This window comes from Megalops cyprinoides, chromosome 4 (genome assembly GCF_013368585.1).
Source record: "Megalops cyprinoides isolate fMegCyp1 chromosome 4, fMegCyp1.pri, whole genome shotgun sequence".
NCBI classification, from domain to species: domain Eukaryota; kingdom Metazoa; phylum Chordata; class Actinopteri; order Elopiformes; family Megalopidae; genus Megalops; species Megalops cyprinoides.
This window is the reverse complement of record NC_050586.1, coordinates 16,334,705-16,350,180: the sequence shown is the minus strand read 5'-3', so window position 1 is coordinate 16,350,180 and position 15,476 is coordinate 16,334,705. Positions and strand designations below refer to the sequence as shown.

Below are 15,476 nucleotides of genomic sequence, written 5' to 3'. Positions count from 1 at the left end.
GCATAAAACGGTTTCATTACCTACAACAACCAAAATAGCCTACAACTGTGTACACTATCATGGGAGCAGCATGTCTTCACAATAAAATGGGAAATGCACAACTTTTGTTTTTATTGAAAATTTATTTTAACACAACATGCTATTCGAATACAAAACTGTATAAAACACGTAAATATTCACAACTTAGCTTGATGGGAAAGAAGTGTTATTCTCTCTAGTGGCTCAATGCACCATTGTGCTATAAGTTTAAAGTTTATAACATAAAAACCAGGGATTTTGGAGCTTAACTTAATTCAACCAAATGACCAAATGTCTAATTTATGCAAGTGCTATCTGAGCTTTTTTTGTACCTGAGGTAGACCCTATACAAGGAATGACTTTTACATATTAAAAGTCAGAAAAGCATACACTAAACATAAACATGTCCTCTATTTGCCTCTAAATGAACCAGTAGGAAATGACAGAGAACATTTTCAACATTTGCATCAAAACGCTATAATGTGTTAACAGCAGGAAAGCTTGATTAATTCAATTAGGTTTTCAATGACAAGCAAACAAAAATAATAAAAAGTGAAGGGCATCTTTGGAATGTTCTTAGAGTGCGGTCCAATCGATTGGCTTCTTTCCTGACTTCTTCAGCAGCTCATTGGTCTTTGAGAAGTGTTTGCATCCAAAGAAACCACGATGCGCAGATAAAGGGGATGGATGCACCGTCTGTAGGACATGGTGGCGTTTCTGCAAAGCAGTAACCTTTTTTAGTACAACAATTTTAATACGTAAGGTAAAATACTAATATTTCAAACCAAATCAGTTCTGGCACACACCCTATCAATAGATATGCCTTTCTTCTGAGCGTAAGACCCCCACAGCATGAAGACCAGGCCTTTCAGATTTCCATTGAGCCACTGCACCACAGAGTCTGTGAAAGCCTCCCAGCCCTTATCTTTGTGGGAGTTAGCCTGGTGTGCTCGAACTGTCAGCACTGCATTGAGTAACAGAACACCTGAAATAAAGGAGAACACCAAGGAAATTCAAACAGGGACCTGGACATAATGATTAACACTGCTGTGCAGACTGCAGCACCATTACCCACTTCCTCTGAACATTTTACGACCCGTCATATATAATACTGTCCATCTACCTGACAAAATATGGAATGCATGACAGCACAGATTTTTAATTTATAGAATACCACAGACAATAAGCACTGATCTCAGTGCTTGACCTTGGATGACAAACTATTTTTCAACACAATGCAGTAGACATAAGGGAAAGGGAGAGTTAGTCCAGGAGTCAGGCCAATATATTGGATTACTTTGCTAACATATAGCCAAGGTCAGACCCGTTTCTCCCTACAAGTTATGTAGCTGTACCAATAACAAACTGTTGTTGTGATTATCTCATGTTAGGGAATATATCAGGAATCATTAAAGGCACATTCAAAAGCCATAGTTTCTAGCTAGCAAAGTAATGATTATGGTACCTAGCTACATGGCCCTTTGTTACAGTTATAGGATACCATTGGCGCCAACATTAGTTAGCTTTAACAGTGATTCAAAAATACAATTCTCTAAACTGGTCTTTATGTTCAATTTTAATTACCAAAACAAAAAAGCAAACAAAACATTTACCATAATCCAATATGTACACCCTCCAAAAACCAGGATAAACATGTATATATACAATTTTTTACTGGCCTTTTGAAACTGTTAAGTACTTGTGGGCACATTCATACTTAATGTACAATGATAGCAGTTCAATATAACAGGTTGTCATACTAGCACAATACCTTGTTTGGCCCACCCTGTCAGATCTCCATGTCCAGGAGGCTGGAATCCCTCTATATCCGTAGACAGTTCTTTGTACATATTCACCAAGCTGAGCAGAAGAAGAGTCAATGCTTGGGCATGCCAACAGTCAAAATCTACCTAAGGATCAATCAATGTGTGGGCATGCTAACAGTCAAAGTCGACCTTGGAAGTGAAGGTCAAGCAAAGTAGACTCTTTCAAATCTTATTTGAAACTACCACTCTAAGCTATGATAGCAGTGAAATGATGAATGTCCAACAACTATAACTGAAAAACACATGCTGTGTGGCTGGTACCTCGGTGGGGGTGGGACAGGCCTCTGCACACTGAAACACAGTCCGTGGGCCTGTTTGGGCCCATGATACGGGTCCTGGCCAAGGATGACCACCTTCACCTGTCAATAAAGGCAGATCTGCCATTAGATTTTCTTTTTTCCCCCCAGTCAAACCTGTAGATATAAACTGGTTGTAGATATAAAGTGATGAAAAAATAACGCTACCTGCTCCACAAAACGTACAAACCTCAAGCAAGACAGACAATTCACCAAGTTCAGGGATTGTGATTAGGGGCAGGATCAACCTTTGATTAAATTTGAGGTCATCTTCTGTATATAATAAAGAGATTGCCTTAGAACAACATTCCGCTACTCACATCTTGGATGGCACACATCTGAGTCCATGTAAAGACCTGGTGAGCAGGTGGATAGACCGTGTGATGCTTTCTCTCCTCTGACACAAAGGAAATCACCTATAGAAAAAGCACTTTTAGTATTTTGTTAATGTCACATACATTTGTGGCCCTTTGAAATGTATATTAGATAATTCCGTATGAAGTAATTTAAACATGGCAACATGTTTTAAATTCAAGGTGTCTTAATTTAAGAAACCATTTGAGGTAAAATGCAAGTAATAACATTATGCATTTTACAACATGCAATGCTATCCGTACGTAATGCCAAACAATTCCACGATCATTCATTCTCACCTGTTTAAAATAAGACTTTCCAAACTCTGAACTCAGCGCCTTCCGCCAACTCTCCCCGAATCCATCCGGTGCGTTGTGGGCAGTCAGCTTCTCCAAGGCGGCGCGTTTGTTCTTCGCAATTCGATCCAGCTGCTCTGGACTCAGCGAAATGGTAGCGGTCTCATGGTTCACAGGTTTCTGCTTTTTTGCCTCCGAAACCTACGTGAGTTTAATCGTACAATATACTAATTAGCAAGATAGTTAGCGTACACACTTCGTATTGCGGATGAAGTAGCTTAGCTGGGTAACAAGTAGCTGCTAAATCTCCTTTACACAACGTTCTGCATGCACTCATGGTGTACCTAGCGACAAAATATCTGCTGTGGCACTAACATCGAAAGGTATCCCAACAGAATTATTATTGACAATATGAGTGCAATTATTACTAACAATATGGTTACGAAAGGCTCTCATACACCGATTTGGAGCTAGCTAGCTTAGCTGTTTAGCTACGTCAACATTTCATCCATGTTTACTTCCGGGACTGTAACGCCATGTGGGCATTTCGCGGTAAAAAAAAAAAAAAAAAAAAAAAAAAAATCCAGCAGCTAAAGCGTGCCTTTAGCCAACAACAAAACTGAAGTTGAAAACAAAATAAAGTTTTTTTTTTTCAGTTATGGACAGTGGATAAGACATCTTCATTCCTTAAATTTAACCACACAACCCAGAAATTCTTCTACAATGGTTTTCCTGCTCAATTCAATTTAGCGCCTTTAGCAAGTATGATAGCAAGAGCATTCTGGAGTAGGAAAAACTCACATTGTCCTTAGACTCTTCTGTGTTTTCGCTTTGCTCTTCTAAGATTCGCTTTTTGGCAACCGGAGAGAAAAAGGAGTGTATCGTTTTCTGTCCAATCATGTCTCAATCTGTATATATTTTAACGTTTTCCGTGTCGCTGCTTTTCTCTGCTTATCACAGGAGACCAAATCCAAGCAAGCATGAACTGAATGAACTAGGAAACTATCAGCAAATCTGGTTAATCATTCCCGCCAAATTGTGCAAGATGTTTTTTTTTTTCTGTTAGGGGCGTGGGGTTTGACACTCAGAGGCTGTAAGCTATTTTACAATTTGAAAGTTAGCATGCAGCAGTATTGATTGGATAAATATTTTGCTAAATTTATGGCAGTGAAACTGAAATTGTTGAATTTAATTAGTAAATAAAGATATTTCTTATGTTGAAAAAGAGAATCAGCATTTCAGCTGTAGTTCTGTAAATACTATGAATTAAACATGAAAATGAAAATAAATAAATAAATGAAAAAAATAAAATTTCCCTTTTAGCAGTTAAATGGATCCATTTGTGACCCAGACGAGGAAGCGCATTGAGGGGCCAGAGGAAAGTACTAATGGGAAGACAGAGCACCAGAGCAAAAAATTCAAAGTTTGTGAAGAGGAGGAGGAGGAAGACACCTTCATCACAGCAGAATTCTCTCACCCTCTCCCATGGCAGAAGATTGAAGCAGAGGGACTGGACTGTGACTATGCTCTGCTGTTCTCAAAAGATGAAGCAGACAGGCTATTTAAACAACTGGAGGAAGAAGTGGAGTATTTCACAGGTAAGCAATATCATACCTAAAAACATGCAATTTAAATAAAGGCTGAAACTGTCTGATTCTGTGTGGAGGTGATTTTGATGTCAGGTCAACATGACCTCAATAGCATTTTTATTCTTGTCTTCTAGTATGCTCTTTTTACTCTTCTATTTTTACCAGCTAGCTTGTACCTTGTCTGGCCAACTATTGAAACTTGGTCATGCTGCACTTCTAATATTGTTGACTCCTTATATGGCTTTTTGCTTGTGTTGTTCTCTGCCTCACTTGTAAGTTGCTTTGGGTAAAAGTGTCTGCCAAATGAATAAATGTAAATGTAATGTAAATGTTTTTAACAGGTGAAAAGGCCCAGGTTCGGGTGTTTGGGAAGCTCTATAGTGTTCCTCGGAAACAGGCAACATATGGCAACCCTGGACTGATGTATTCCTTCTCAGGGGTGCATCTTTTGGCCAGGCCATGGACCCCCACAGTGGAGTACATTCGAGATTCTGTCACCAAGGCCACTGGGCGCACCTTCAACTTTGTCCTTGTGAACAGGTGAGAGATCATTAGAGACCATTAAAGTATTTACAGGAAAGTTCTACCTCACATCCTGTTATATTATCTATCCACCTTGTAACCAGTAGAGTGAGCTTCAAGTTTTTCAAAGCAGTCAGTTAAGGGTCCTTTTTAATACGTGCTGATATTACCAATCACTGTGTCTCACAGGTACAAAGATGGGAATGATCACATAGGCGAGCACCGCGATGATGAGAAGGAGCTGGACCCTGATAGCCCCATCGCCTCGGTGTCATTTGGGGCAGCTCGGGATTTTGTGTTTCGTCACCGGGATGCGCGAGGTCAGCGACCACGCCGCCCCATTGACCCGGTGAAGCTAGTGCTGGCCCACGGAAGCCTGCTGCTCATGAATCAGCCCACCAATACCTACTGGTACCACAGTCTGCCAGCCCGCAAGCGGGTCATCATGCCACGCATTAACCTGACCTTCCGAAATGTCATCCAGAACAGCAAGAGCTGATGCATGCTCCAGTCAGTGAGCTGCAGCTGGCTTTGGGAACCGTTTCTGTTTTACTGTACATGTGAGTTTATTTCACTTTTGTGTCTGTAAGGCATCAGACTACATTTAGAGCACTCCGGTATACTGGTAACCTCTGGGACTTCTGACATTTCTGGAAAAAATGTGAGAATCCTTGACAAACATTTGGATTTTTGTAGCTGAGATGGTGGCAGTGTGATGTCATCACAACTGTGAATCTGAGATAGTGTTCCCAGGCATGTATATTTGTGTATTGACAGTGATGGGTTTAAAAATGTATGCACCTGCAAATAAATGTCACAAGCAGTAGATCCAGACCAAGCAATGTCAGTTGGTAAATATTTAAAGGACACTTGTCACACATAGACATGAAGTAAGGAACCCACTCAGACCTATTCTCTTCAATGTTTTATTAATAATTTTTTATAACTGATCTATGAAAACAAATGTCAAAATACATCTGGCATCATGACAGATCACAAGAAATATATATTAAAAACACAGTAGTGCAATTGGCTTGCAGTACAATTATATGCAGGACAGTTTCTTGTTTTTGAGTAATACTGGTAAAGTGAAAATAGTGGGCAGTATTTTTCCTCTACATTCAGTACTAGGATACATACTGAGCAAAACACTAATTAGCAGGGAGTTGATTTTCGTTCTGTCCTACAGCAACTTACTTCACACATTTTGGCAAATTCAACTACAGTCACCACTCGGGCTGAAACTGATGAAAAAACTCAATCAAGGATTGGCTTCAGACTTCTCATACATGGTAGTTTGAGTCCATTCACATTCTGTTTGTACAAATAAATAAAATCTTTTAACATAACATTTTTTACCAAACAAATACAATTATGATCATTATCACAAAACACAGGTAGCTGAAGAATACATAAAGAAAAGGTTGACCACTTCCTATACAGTATAAAGAACAATCATGGAGGAATTACAATACTTGTTCACCAGGCAAAGATGGAGAAGAAGCGTATGCATTACCTCTTTGACATACCACTAAAGGCAGAAAGGAATTCTTTCAGAGTGAAAGGCTCTGGCCTCATTTTTAGAAACAATCACGACAACACTTTCTTTTCTTTGGGAGGAGAAATGAGTCCATTGTATGACTATAGTGTCTGAAATACATTAGTCTCTATGTTCTAACAGTTCTGGCTCAACTGTGTAAAATCCATGGTGACACCTAACCCATGTGCATTCAAGTGGCTGACTCCAGTGCGGTGTACTGCACTATCCTTGCTATTAGAAAATATGATTAAATATACTGTAAAGAATGTTCAAATAATTTAGAGATCCATTTATGTATCCATTAATGTTGAGGTCAGTTGTCCAGTTTTAATCCAAATAAGTTAAATTTCTTATAAACAGGTTGTAATTTATTATCCTTTTTTCACTGGATAGGAAAAGCACACGAAACAGGAACAGGCCCCTACCACTAGAATATAAATAAGGTTCCATAAAACAGTGATCTGGATTATGGATAAAAAAGGAGAAAAACAAGAAAAGAGGTACTTTGTTCCAAACCATTTCTCATTGTATCTGCTTACACATTTCCAATTATCTGTAGTCTCTGAGTCAGAAGAATGAACAAGCACACCCAAGCTATGTACGTACCCAACTTCTGTTGCCTCTGCTGAAGTACTTACTTACTCACTTCTTACTGGTGACTGGCAGTCATTCGACCCATTCTGGTTACTGAATGCTGTGTGCCTTCCATGGGCCCCACCACTCTGCTCCCATCCTGCCCTGGTACCTTATGCTATGCTGGAGACCTTACTTTGACCTCTTATAGCACAGGCAGACTAACTCACAAGTCCTCTCACCTCAGGGGTTAGGGGAGGAAGAAATGGGGACAGACAACAAGAGGAACCCAAATCAGTCAGTGCCCTGACATCATGATGCGGAAGGAAAAATGCCTCTGCTCTCCTCCCCATTGTGGTGGTCAACGATAAACACCAAGTAGGGCACGGTATGACTGGAGGACTACACAGTGCAGGAAGAGTCTGAGGAAAGTTTGTGTGGCACACATGCTGGCGGAAGGCTACCCTGGTCCCGCTCTGCCCCCCGCCCTACTCCGGCTTGAAGCTGGGACGCCGCACCCTCTCATAAAAGAGCAGGTAGGCGTTAGACGACAGTGCCTCCTGCAGGCTGGCCCTACGCACAGAGTCGTCGGACACCCACAGCCACTGGGTGCTGAAAGGGGAAGGACCTCGTGGTGAGGGAGGGCAGCGGCGGTATGTGACAAAGTGTCCGGAGTGCATGTCCCCATGGTGCACCAGAATGGCAGTCAGCCGGAAGAGATATGTTGAGGAACTGTGAAGGGAAGGGCCAGTCAGACATACCAGAGTTCAGCTGAAGTTCATAAAGTGCACTAAGAAATTTTCCTCAAAAACCCAAAATGTATGTTATCTATGTTATAATTAACATTGTTAATGACACTAATGGGATCTTCAAACATCCCCATGTAAACATGCTAAATGCTTATTTTACAGTTCATACAAACTCAGATCCATTTTCTTTCTCTGACATACATACAATCAGTTGGTAAATCTGTATTAACATTCATTTGGTGGATGGATCTGTGTGTCTAATATAAGAAGAAATACTTGCGCACAATTCCTACCTGAAGTCATGGTTTAAGGAAAACTGAGGGCTTAGTGCAGGAGAGTGGAAAAAGACAGTAGGGCAGGCTCCATTTGACAGCGGCTTGTTGTTGTTACAGTGTTCTGTATCTGTAAATACACAACGCATCGCCTGATTTTTAGTGCTTGTATGAAATGTTCATTTAAAGTAGAGCATGTCCAGACAAATCCATTGGCACCTTTGTATTTGTCATTCTACTGAAAACAAAGCCGTGTTTGGTTCTTATCTTTCTAAAGCTAAAGCGGGGAAGAGTCGGGTTGACGATGACAAACCTGTGCCGTTGGAAGGCTTTTTATCCCGACTGTCAGCCTTGCTGTCCACTCGAACGGCCTTGGGTGGCCAAACGAGCTCCTGGGACCCTTGACTCGAGACACAGTGCTTGTAGTAGTCCATGGACAGGTATTCCGTGAACTGGACGTGTTCCTGTCTCTTGATGGGGGTCCCCTCATTGGACCAGGTGAGCCTCTGTAGGTGGATACAGAGGCACTGAGGGAGCTGTGGGGGGGTGAGAGAGAGAGAGAGAGACAAGGTATGACTGGTATTCTGTGCAATGGCTCTGACAAAAGCACTTCAGAGACAGAGCATTTCATTTCCTACTGCCTCAGCCTCTGCTATGGCAGAACACAGACAAACCCAGTCAGAAATTAACATGCAATAATTACTTACTCCTCATATTCTGGAATTATTTCATCTAGTTGTGTTTTTTATTGTACCAATTTAGTGAGTGCCACAGGAGAGTCTTTCCTGAAATTGAAATCCATTTCACTAATAATTGAAATGCTGGTTGTTACACGTGACACCAGTGTCTATTTCAGTAGTAGTGTCTATTTCAGTATTTCAGAAGTTTGAAATCTCAACAGCAGCAATACAGAGAAATGGTGGATTATGAAGATGCCTGCTGGGAAGTATACCCTTGCCACATCCATTTTCCTGGGAAACTTGAAGCACGTCACAAAAATGTGCAGATTCACAACTGGGTCATAAAAAACCACTATGAAACACAAATTTAATATAAAAGGCAAAAGCAGGTCCTTACCTTTCCCAGTTTAAGCTGTTTGATGAAAGTTGTCCTCTGGCTTTCTACAACCTGCCCATTCAACGTGTTTCCTGCCTGGATCTGACAAGGACCACCAAAACAAATCAGCAATGAAACACTTGCCTGATCACACATCTCCAATAAGCAGGCCAGGATGTTAATAATAAATCAATGAAATTGTTCAGTTGCTCAATTAACAGAGTTTATGCTAGAGGGTTGATGTTATTTAGACATTTCAATTTAAATGCCAATACTAAATAGCATCACTGTTATATTCTATTAACAGTAGCTTATCACAATTCAGTGAATTCACAGATCAATAAATTGTTAATCTGAGGATGACATACTGCACAATGACTCTCCCAAACATCAGGATTACATATTTAGCCAAATCACAGGCAAAGCCCTAAAGGGAGGAACACAGTCATATTTCCAGTCTACCTTTGTACAGTTCTCACACTCCACTTCCTTGATGGTTTCAGAGGAGATGAAATGCTGGAGACAATGGTCTAGAGTAACAGGTCGGCCCTGAAAGAAAAAGACTCTATGAGCAGTCAGCACTGGGGAGCAGTGGTTTGTGAAATCACAGTACACGAAACAAAACTGTTGACAAAACATCATTATCAGGAGCATATTCATACTGCTATGTGTATTCCTTGCACTCCTCCAAACACTAATGTTACGTTCCCAGGTTAGAACCATAAAGGGATTGCAATGAAATAAAGAACAATCTGGGTCACTGCAACAGGTTTTCTGTAACAAGTTGTACCCAGCACCTGCATGAATCTATGTAGAGATGCATACGTGATTGCATTGCATTTTCTGTCCCTCCTCGCACTTACCCATGGTGCCGAGGGGATGGAGAGTGATAGGCTGTCAAATGAATCATAACGCACTGGACTCTGCAAAAAAAAAAAAAAAAAAATGCAACACAGCTTATAATACACGTAAGTCACTCTCAATGTTGTATCTCCAGTATATTTTGTTGTATGTATAAAAAAAAGAAAATATAAACATCCAGTCACCTGTTGCTCACAGCGCTTGCATACCATATTACTTGTCAATCGCCCATGGAAAGGGTGCTGGGTCTTCCATGGACTCGATATAGGGTGCAGAGGGCCTGATGGAGAACATTTCACTTGTTATTGTCTTTTGCTAATTTCCCCATATATGCAGGAAGTTCCCACTTCTCTGACACTAGCACAACCTTACCTCGACTTCTGCAGCTCATGTTCTTCTCACTGGACTCTGGGGGACTCTGTTCACCAAACAAAAGCAACAGATTAACACATTTAAAAGAAAAACAGACCATAAAGATTCATTCATATGTGAAGGATCATGGGTCATGGACCACCCAAAGGCCCTGGTTTCAGAGGTTTTGCAGGAATCAGTCATGTCAGCCCTTAATGACCTGATAAACTTGTCAAGAGCACCATTTTGGCTCACTCTGGAGAGGCTGAAGTTATGGGAAAATCATACAATTCTCCTCTATGTAAATGATGGGTTATGCAGAGTGAAGGCACATTACCTCCAGGGACTGCATGTCAAACAGATGGGTGACTCTGGGCAGGCGATCCCGCTCCTCCTCTAAAGAGGATGTGAGGACATGGAAGAGCTCATGGGCATCCTGAGGAGAATCGAGATCAGAGTAACAGTTAGTATGCTCAAAGACACAGCATGAAGGATGGAAGCAATGATCTGTAATCTGAAACCGCTCTGAGAGAAGGGTGAACAAACTGTTTGAGTACCATGCAAAAAAAGCATACCAGATAAATATCATGACAAAGCCACTCTCATGTCTGCAACACTCAGGATACTCCATGAAGACCAGAACAGTGACACCAAAGTGGAAGTGTATACACTACAGTGCCCACCTGCTCCTCAAAGGAGCTGATCTGCCACCTGTGGAGCCTGAGGGCATCCAGAAGACACCCTGCATCGAGGACATCATCCTCCCCAGGGTCATGGCTGGACAGAGCTGCAGACGGACAAGAGGAAATCTTGTCAGTTGATGCAGATGAAGGAGAGACTGAATTCGAGGGCACAGCTGCCTTGGGTCAGGCCTACCCTTCAGAAGCTGCAGGAGTGTCTTGGACAGCTTGGGCTCCTTGTCGAACTCGTTATGAGCCATGTCCCTCTGGCCCGTGAACTCCTCAAGCCATCCAATGAAGGAGGGGCATGCTGCCAAGCCCTGGAGTAAGGAGTTCATGAAGCAGGTGTTGCCCAAATTCAACAGACCGGGCACCATACCTTCAGAAAACACATTTTAATGCACACTGTGAATATGATTCCAGCCTTGGACCCTTGATGTTTACCACTGACAGGACATTGACCTTGCATTCACTCAGTTGTGTAAGCATTGGTACCATTCCAAAACAAGGGCTTTCGTACCTTTCTTTCGCTTCTTCCTCTCAGTAATCGGGCCCCATAAGACATAAACTCCAGCTGCCACGGCAGCAGCTATACCGCCAACGACAGCCCAATTTTTCATCATCTTGTTCCTTAAAGAAATTATAGTGTGACTGATTAGTTTAAAACAGGCTTAGAGTGAGCAAGCACTGATATCAGCATCACTCACATTTATTTTACCTGGAGCAGTTCTGGGTGCAGAAGGTTTGTTCCTTATTGCTGCCATTTTTTAGCAAAAGAAGTGCAAAGCATCAAAACAAACACCACAACCCAGCAGTCATTGGAAAAAATGTAATGCATGCGGTAAATAAGTTATAGTTGTAATACTACTACTGCTTCTACTGTTATTAATATAAATAACAATACTACAATAAAAAGCCCAAACTATTAGTTGTAGTAGTTTTAGACAGTAGTCCTCGTACTATCTGTCGTCATCACTAAATAAATAACGCAAAGCCATGTGAAGTTGCTGGGTAAACCTCTGTCTTACCATGCTTAATGTGAATTGTGGCTATAGCTAGATAGCTATCTTACCATTTAGCAACAGTGTTGACCAATGTTGACCTCTTACAACGAATATTGTTTGCCAACAACGTCTACTTGCAAGATACCAAAATGTGTTGCTAACTACTGTTAAGGCATGCCTTGTGCATTGCTAATTAACTCTCCAGTGACCACCATACGAAAACTGTCTAAGTAGCTAACTACCCGGCTAGCTATCTGTCATTTCTTACTTAAAAAAAGCATTTGTTTACAACAGACATCCTTATGGCATTATACCCAACCAGCTATCTACCTAGTTACAGAGATGGAGTTGATCGACATATTCTATCGAACTTCCACGGTCATTTCACTTCCTCAATTTGGATTGTTGTACCTAAGATAGCAATACCGCTCGATCCTGCGTCTTTGGCTATCTAGCTACGCAGTACCAGAACATGATAAGCTAGCAAGCTCGCTAGCCGCCTTTCTCTACCTGACATCGCCAGCTAGCACACCTCAAATCATTTAACGATACTTTTCTGAAAAACATTTGTTCTGCAGAAGTCAAGTCCTAACCTGACGGTGGATCCAGTTCTTATGAAGTCCCGAACAAGCTTGTCTGTAGCTTCGGGTCTGCACCACGGCATCCTCACCGGCGTAAAAACCGAGGTGCACTGTGGACTTCGGGTGGGGAGAACGGAACGCAAACGGATATCCTTGTTTCTATACGGGATAGTAAATGTGAGCGCAAAACGTTACGTCATTGACCATTGAAAACAGGAGGTTGCTTTTAAGGCATCAAAGTTTTCTCAATCTATGACAAAAACGGTGCAAAAAATCTTTCAAACTGATATCCATTTTGAAAATGCCTTCAGTATGCAAACACTCACAGGTAGACTACAGATAATTTATGTATGGTATGTCAGTACATAAATATTTACAAAATAGTCCTACCATTCCAAGTATTGATATTAACTCACAACCAACAAATTTACCCAAAGTTCTTGTATTCCATGCAGAATTAAAAATAAAATACAAAGAAGAAAAAACACATAAATGAAGCAACAACTGTGTATGTGGGCCCAGCATTACAATGACTGATTTACAGAACCAGGGTACTGACATCCAGTCAGAATCTGTGTATACACATGCTTTTAGTTCCACCTTTTAATACAAAGGTGAAATAAGCTGTGATGTTTGAGTGCAAGAGAAACGTTGAGGAAGAGAAACAACTGTGTGCAAGGTTTTTGGGCTTAAAACCGCACACATTTCTGAGCCCAAGAATGTGCATTAGTGGCCTGCTGGAACAAGATCTAGACACTTCATCACAAATCAGTCATCACTAATGTTAGCTCCAAATCTAGGTTTTGTGCACTATCCACCAAATAGAAGAAATTAAGGTATGTTGTTAATTTATATGGGTAAAAGCCACCAATATGAACATGTATCTAGATAGCTACAATGAACAATGGACAGAACACAAACGAACAAAATTTAGATTATCATTGAACACCGTAAACATACTGCTGAATTAGTTAAATACAGGAATGGGACTATGATCCAGAGATGTAACTGAAGCAACAGTGCCTTGCACACAGTTCAAACTGAGAAAACACCAGTGTGATTCAGCAGACGACAAGTGAATACATTTACAGTTTCCAAAGGGAAATTATTCTGACAGAAAAAGCAACACAATACAATATACTGTACAGAGTATAAACTAGTGTGGTCTCTAGTCCTTGTCCCAAAGATCAATCTCCCACTATATTTTCCGTTTCACCCTAAATCACTCTTGTATGGAGGATGGGGGCACTTGTTAACCACCACAATTTAACTTGTGGCTTGTACTTCTCATTGGAGAACTAGGGTAATGTGTCTGAATGGTATTCAGGTGCTGGGATTGAAATGTTCTTTTTAAGAAGAGTTGTAATCACTAATTTCATGAATTGGCCTCAATATTCAATTAAAACCATTTTTTTATTAATTTTTTGTTGTGAAATATTTTATATATGTTCATTCCCCCGCCATTAGGAATAATGCTGACAAGCATTTTGTGTCTACAAAATGGACAAACAAAACACACTTACAGAGCATTTTAATCACAACACCTATATACCATTGATACATCAATCACTGCAGTTTCTGAGTTAATTATCTCAATGGTAAACAGCAGCTCCACTCCTCCAGGGGCAAGTGCTTTGTTATGATATGGAAAACAAATTGGATATTAGATCGCCAGGACCAAGGTTGGAGACAATTGCTATAGACAGTGCTCAAGTACAACAAATAGTATACACAATTTAACATACTGTCAGCAAAGTACAGTGGGAAGCCACACGTGCATGGAATAACAATCCTTCAGCATGCACTAGTGTAGTTAGACCACACCACATTATGTGTCTGTCCTCTCCATACATCTGTACATTCTTCAGAGAATTGGTGAAAAATTGCAGTGTGAAACCAATATAATTCTTGTCTGCATGTAGCAGCGAGTGCCTTACAAACTTACCCTGAATTAATTTATCAGTTCAAGTTTTATTTAATTATCCATGTCTGAAAGAAAACAAACCTAAACTGAAAAAGAAAAAATCTTTTGAAAGTGTACTAGGATATAAGTCACTTTCAAGTGAACTTGGTGCCCTTCTGAACATGGGGCCAACACACAACTATTGCACAATTCTTGGTATTGTCTGTATAGTAAAATAGATCCCAACCCCTCCATAGGATTGGGCCCTTTGCAGGTTGAACTCTTACTTTTCACCCTTGTTTATCGGCCCTTAGTGGGCTACATAGTTATAATAGCTTAATTTCAATTTCAATGCGTGCACCATTGCAGACAACTGTTTCTTCTCCAAACCTGATTCCTTGCATCAGAGTGCCTCTTAAATTTGACATTTTCTGGCTACACTAACAGTGCTTTGGGTGCGTCCTGCACTGCGGCCCTCCTGTGTTCATCCCATACAGTGTTGTTGCCTCCATGATCTCTGTGTAAATATTTGTGACGTATACACACAGTGTTGTGGGTAATTGTCATGTCTAGGCTTATGACCATCCTTATTTAATGGATGTGGTAAGAAAGGTTCTCTAGTTTTTTGTGTGTGAAATTTTGGCCACCCAAGCCTCTCCACTTTCTTAACAATATGAGTCTATACATAAACAATGACAGGAATAGCCTAAAAAGAATGAATTTGTTTCAACATGTACCCTATTCATGTCTAGGTCATTACATGTAAATATAGATTACATATTACCAGAATCTACTCATATTTTAATCAGTGTCATATTCAGAGAACCTTGGATCTCTGTCCTAATAGGCAAGTCATCACTTGTCATTTCCTTAGCTTTGACCAGCTAAATTCAGTCAACTAAATCCCAACTCAGCATGATAACATTTGGTGCCAACGTCTTACATAGAGCTTGCCAGGCAAAATTAGGCACTCTTATTTGATTTTGAAAAGAAAGTACAAGAAAG

General features: G+C 40.7%; 3 protein-coding genes across 7 annotated transcripts; 1 reads left to right on the top strand and 2 right to left on the bottom strand.

Moving 5' to 3' along the window:
- Positions 1-223: 223 nt before the first annotated feature.
- Positions 224-3,779, bottom strand: LOC118776709 (uracil-DNA glycosylase-like). Its single transcript, XM_036527215.1, has 7 exons — positions 3,592-3,779; positions 2,794-2,991; positions 2,461-2,556; positions 2,106-2,203; positions 1,790-1,878; positions 825-1,003; positions 224-735 (listed from the first exon to the last, which is right to left on the bottom strand). The coding sequence occupies exons 1-7, from the start codon at positions 3,688-3,690 to the stop codon at positions 595-597; spliced, it is 900 nt and encodes a 299-aa protein (XP_036383108.1). The 5' UTR covers positions 3,691-3,779; the 3' UTR covers positions 224-594.
- On the top strand, positions 2,868-5,717 carry alkbh2 (alkB homolog 2, alpha-ketoglutarate dependent dioxygenase). Of its 4 annotated transcripts, none has more exons than XM_036527219.1 (4): positions 2,868-2,944; positions 4,114-4,388; positions 4,721-4,919; positions 5,091-5,717. In XM_036527219.1, exons 2-4 carry the CDS (start codon positions 4,121-4,123, stop codon positions 5,398-5,400), a joined length of 777 nt encoding a protein of 258 aa, XP_036383112.1. In that variant the 5' UTR covers positions 2,868-2,944; positions 4,114-4,120; the 3' UTR covers positions 5,401-5,717. The 4 variants fall into 4 exon arrangements, with proteins under 4 accessions (XP_036383112.1, XP_036383109.1, XP_036383110.1 ...); XM_036527216.1 differs by having other exon boundaries at positions 2,920-2,995; XM_036527217.1 differs by having other exon boundaries at positions 2,922-2,995; positions 4,117-4,388.
- Positions 5,718-5,939: 222 nt separating this feature from the next.
- On the bottom strand, positions 5,940-12,684 carry LOC118776714 (ubiquitin carboxyl-terminal hydrolase 30-like). 2 transcript variants are annotated; one of them, XM_036527224.1, is made up of 14 exons: positions 12,581-12,684; positions 11,702-11,740; positions 11,504-11,613; positions 11,180-11,362; positions 10,987-11,090; positions 10,641-10,739; positions 10,325-10,370; positions 10,138-10,232; positions 9,955-10,014; positions 9,554-9,640; positions 9,113-9,193; positions 8,349-8,571; positions 8,057-8,165; positions 5,940-7,746 (listed from the first exon to the last, which is right to left on the bottom strand). In XM_036527224.1, exons 1-14 carry the CDS (start codon positions 12,649-12,651, stop codon positions 7,503-7,505), a joined length of 1,551 nt encoding a protein of 516 aa, XP_036383117.1. In that variant the 5' UTR covers positions 12,652-12,684; the 3' UTR covers positions 5,940-7,502. The 2 variants fall into 2 exon arrangements, with proteins under 2 accessions (XP_036383117.1, XP_036383118.1); XM_036527225.1 differs by lacking the exon at positions 11,702-11,740.
- Between the last annotated feature and the right edge of the window lie 2,792 nt (positions 12,685-15,476).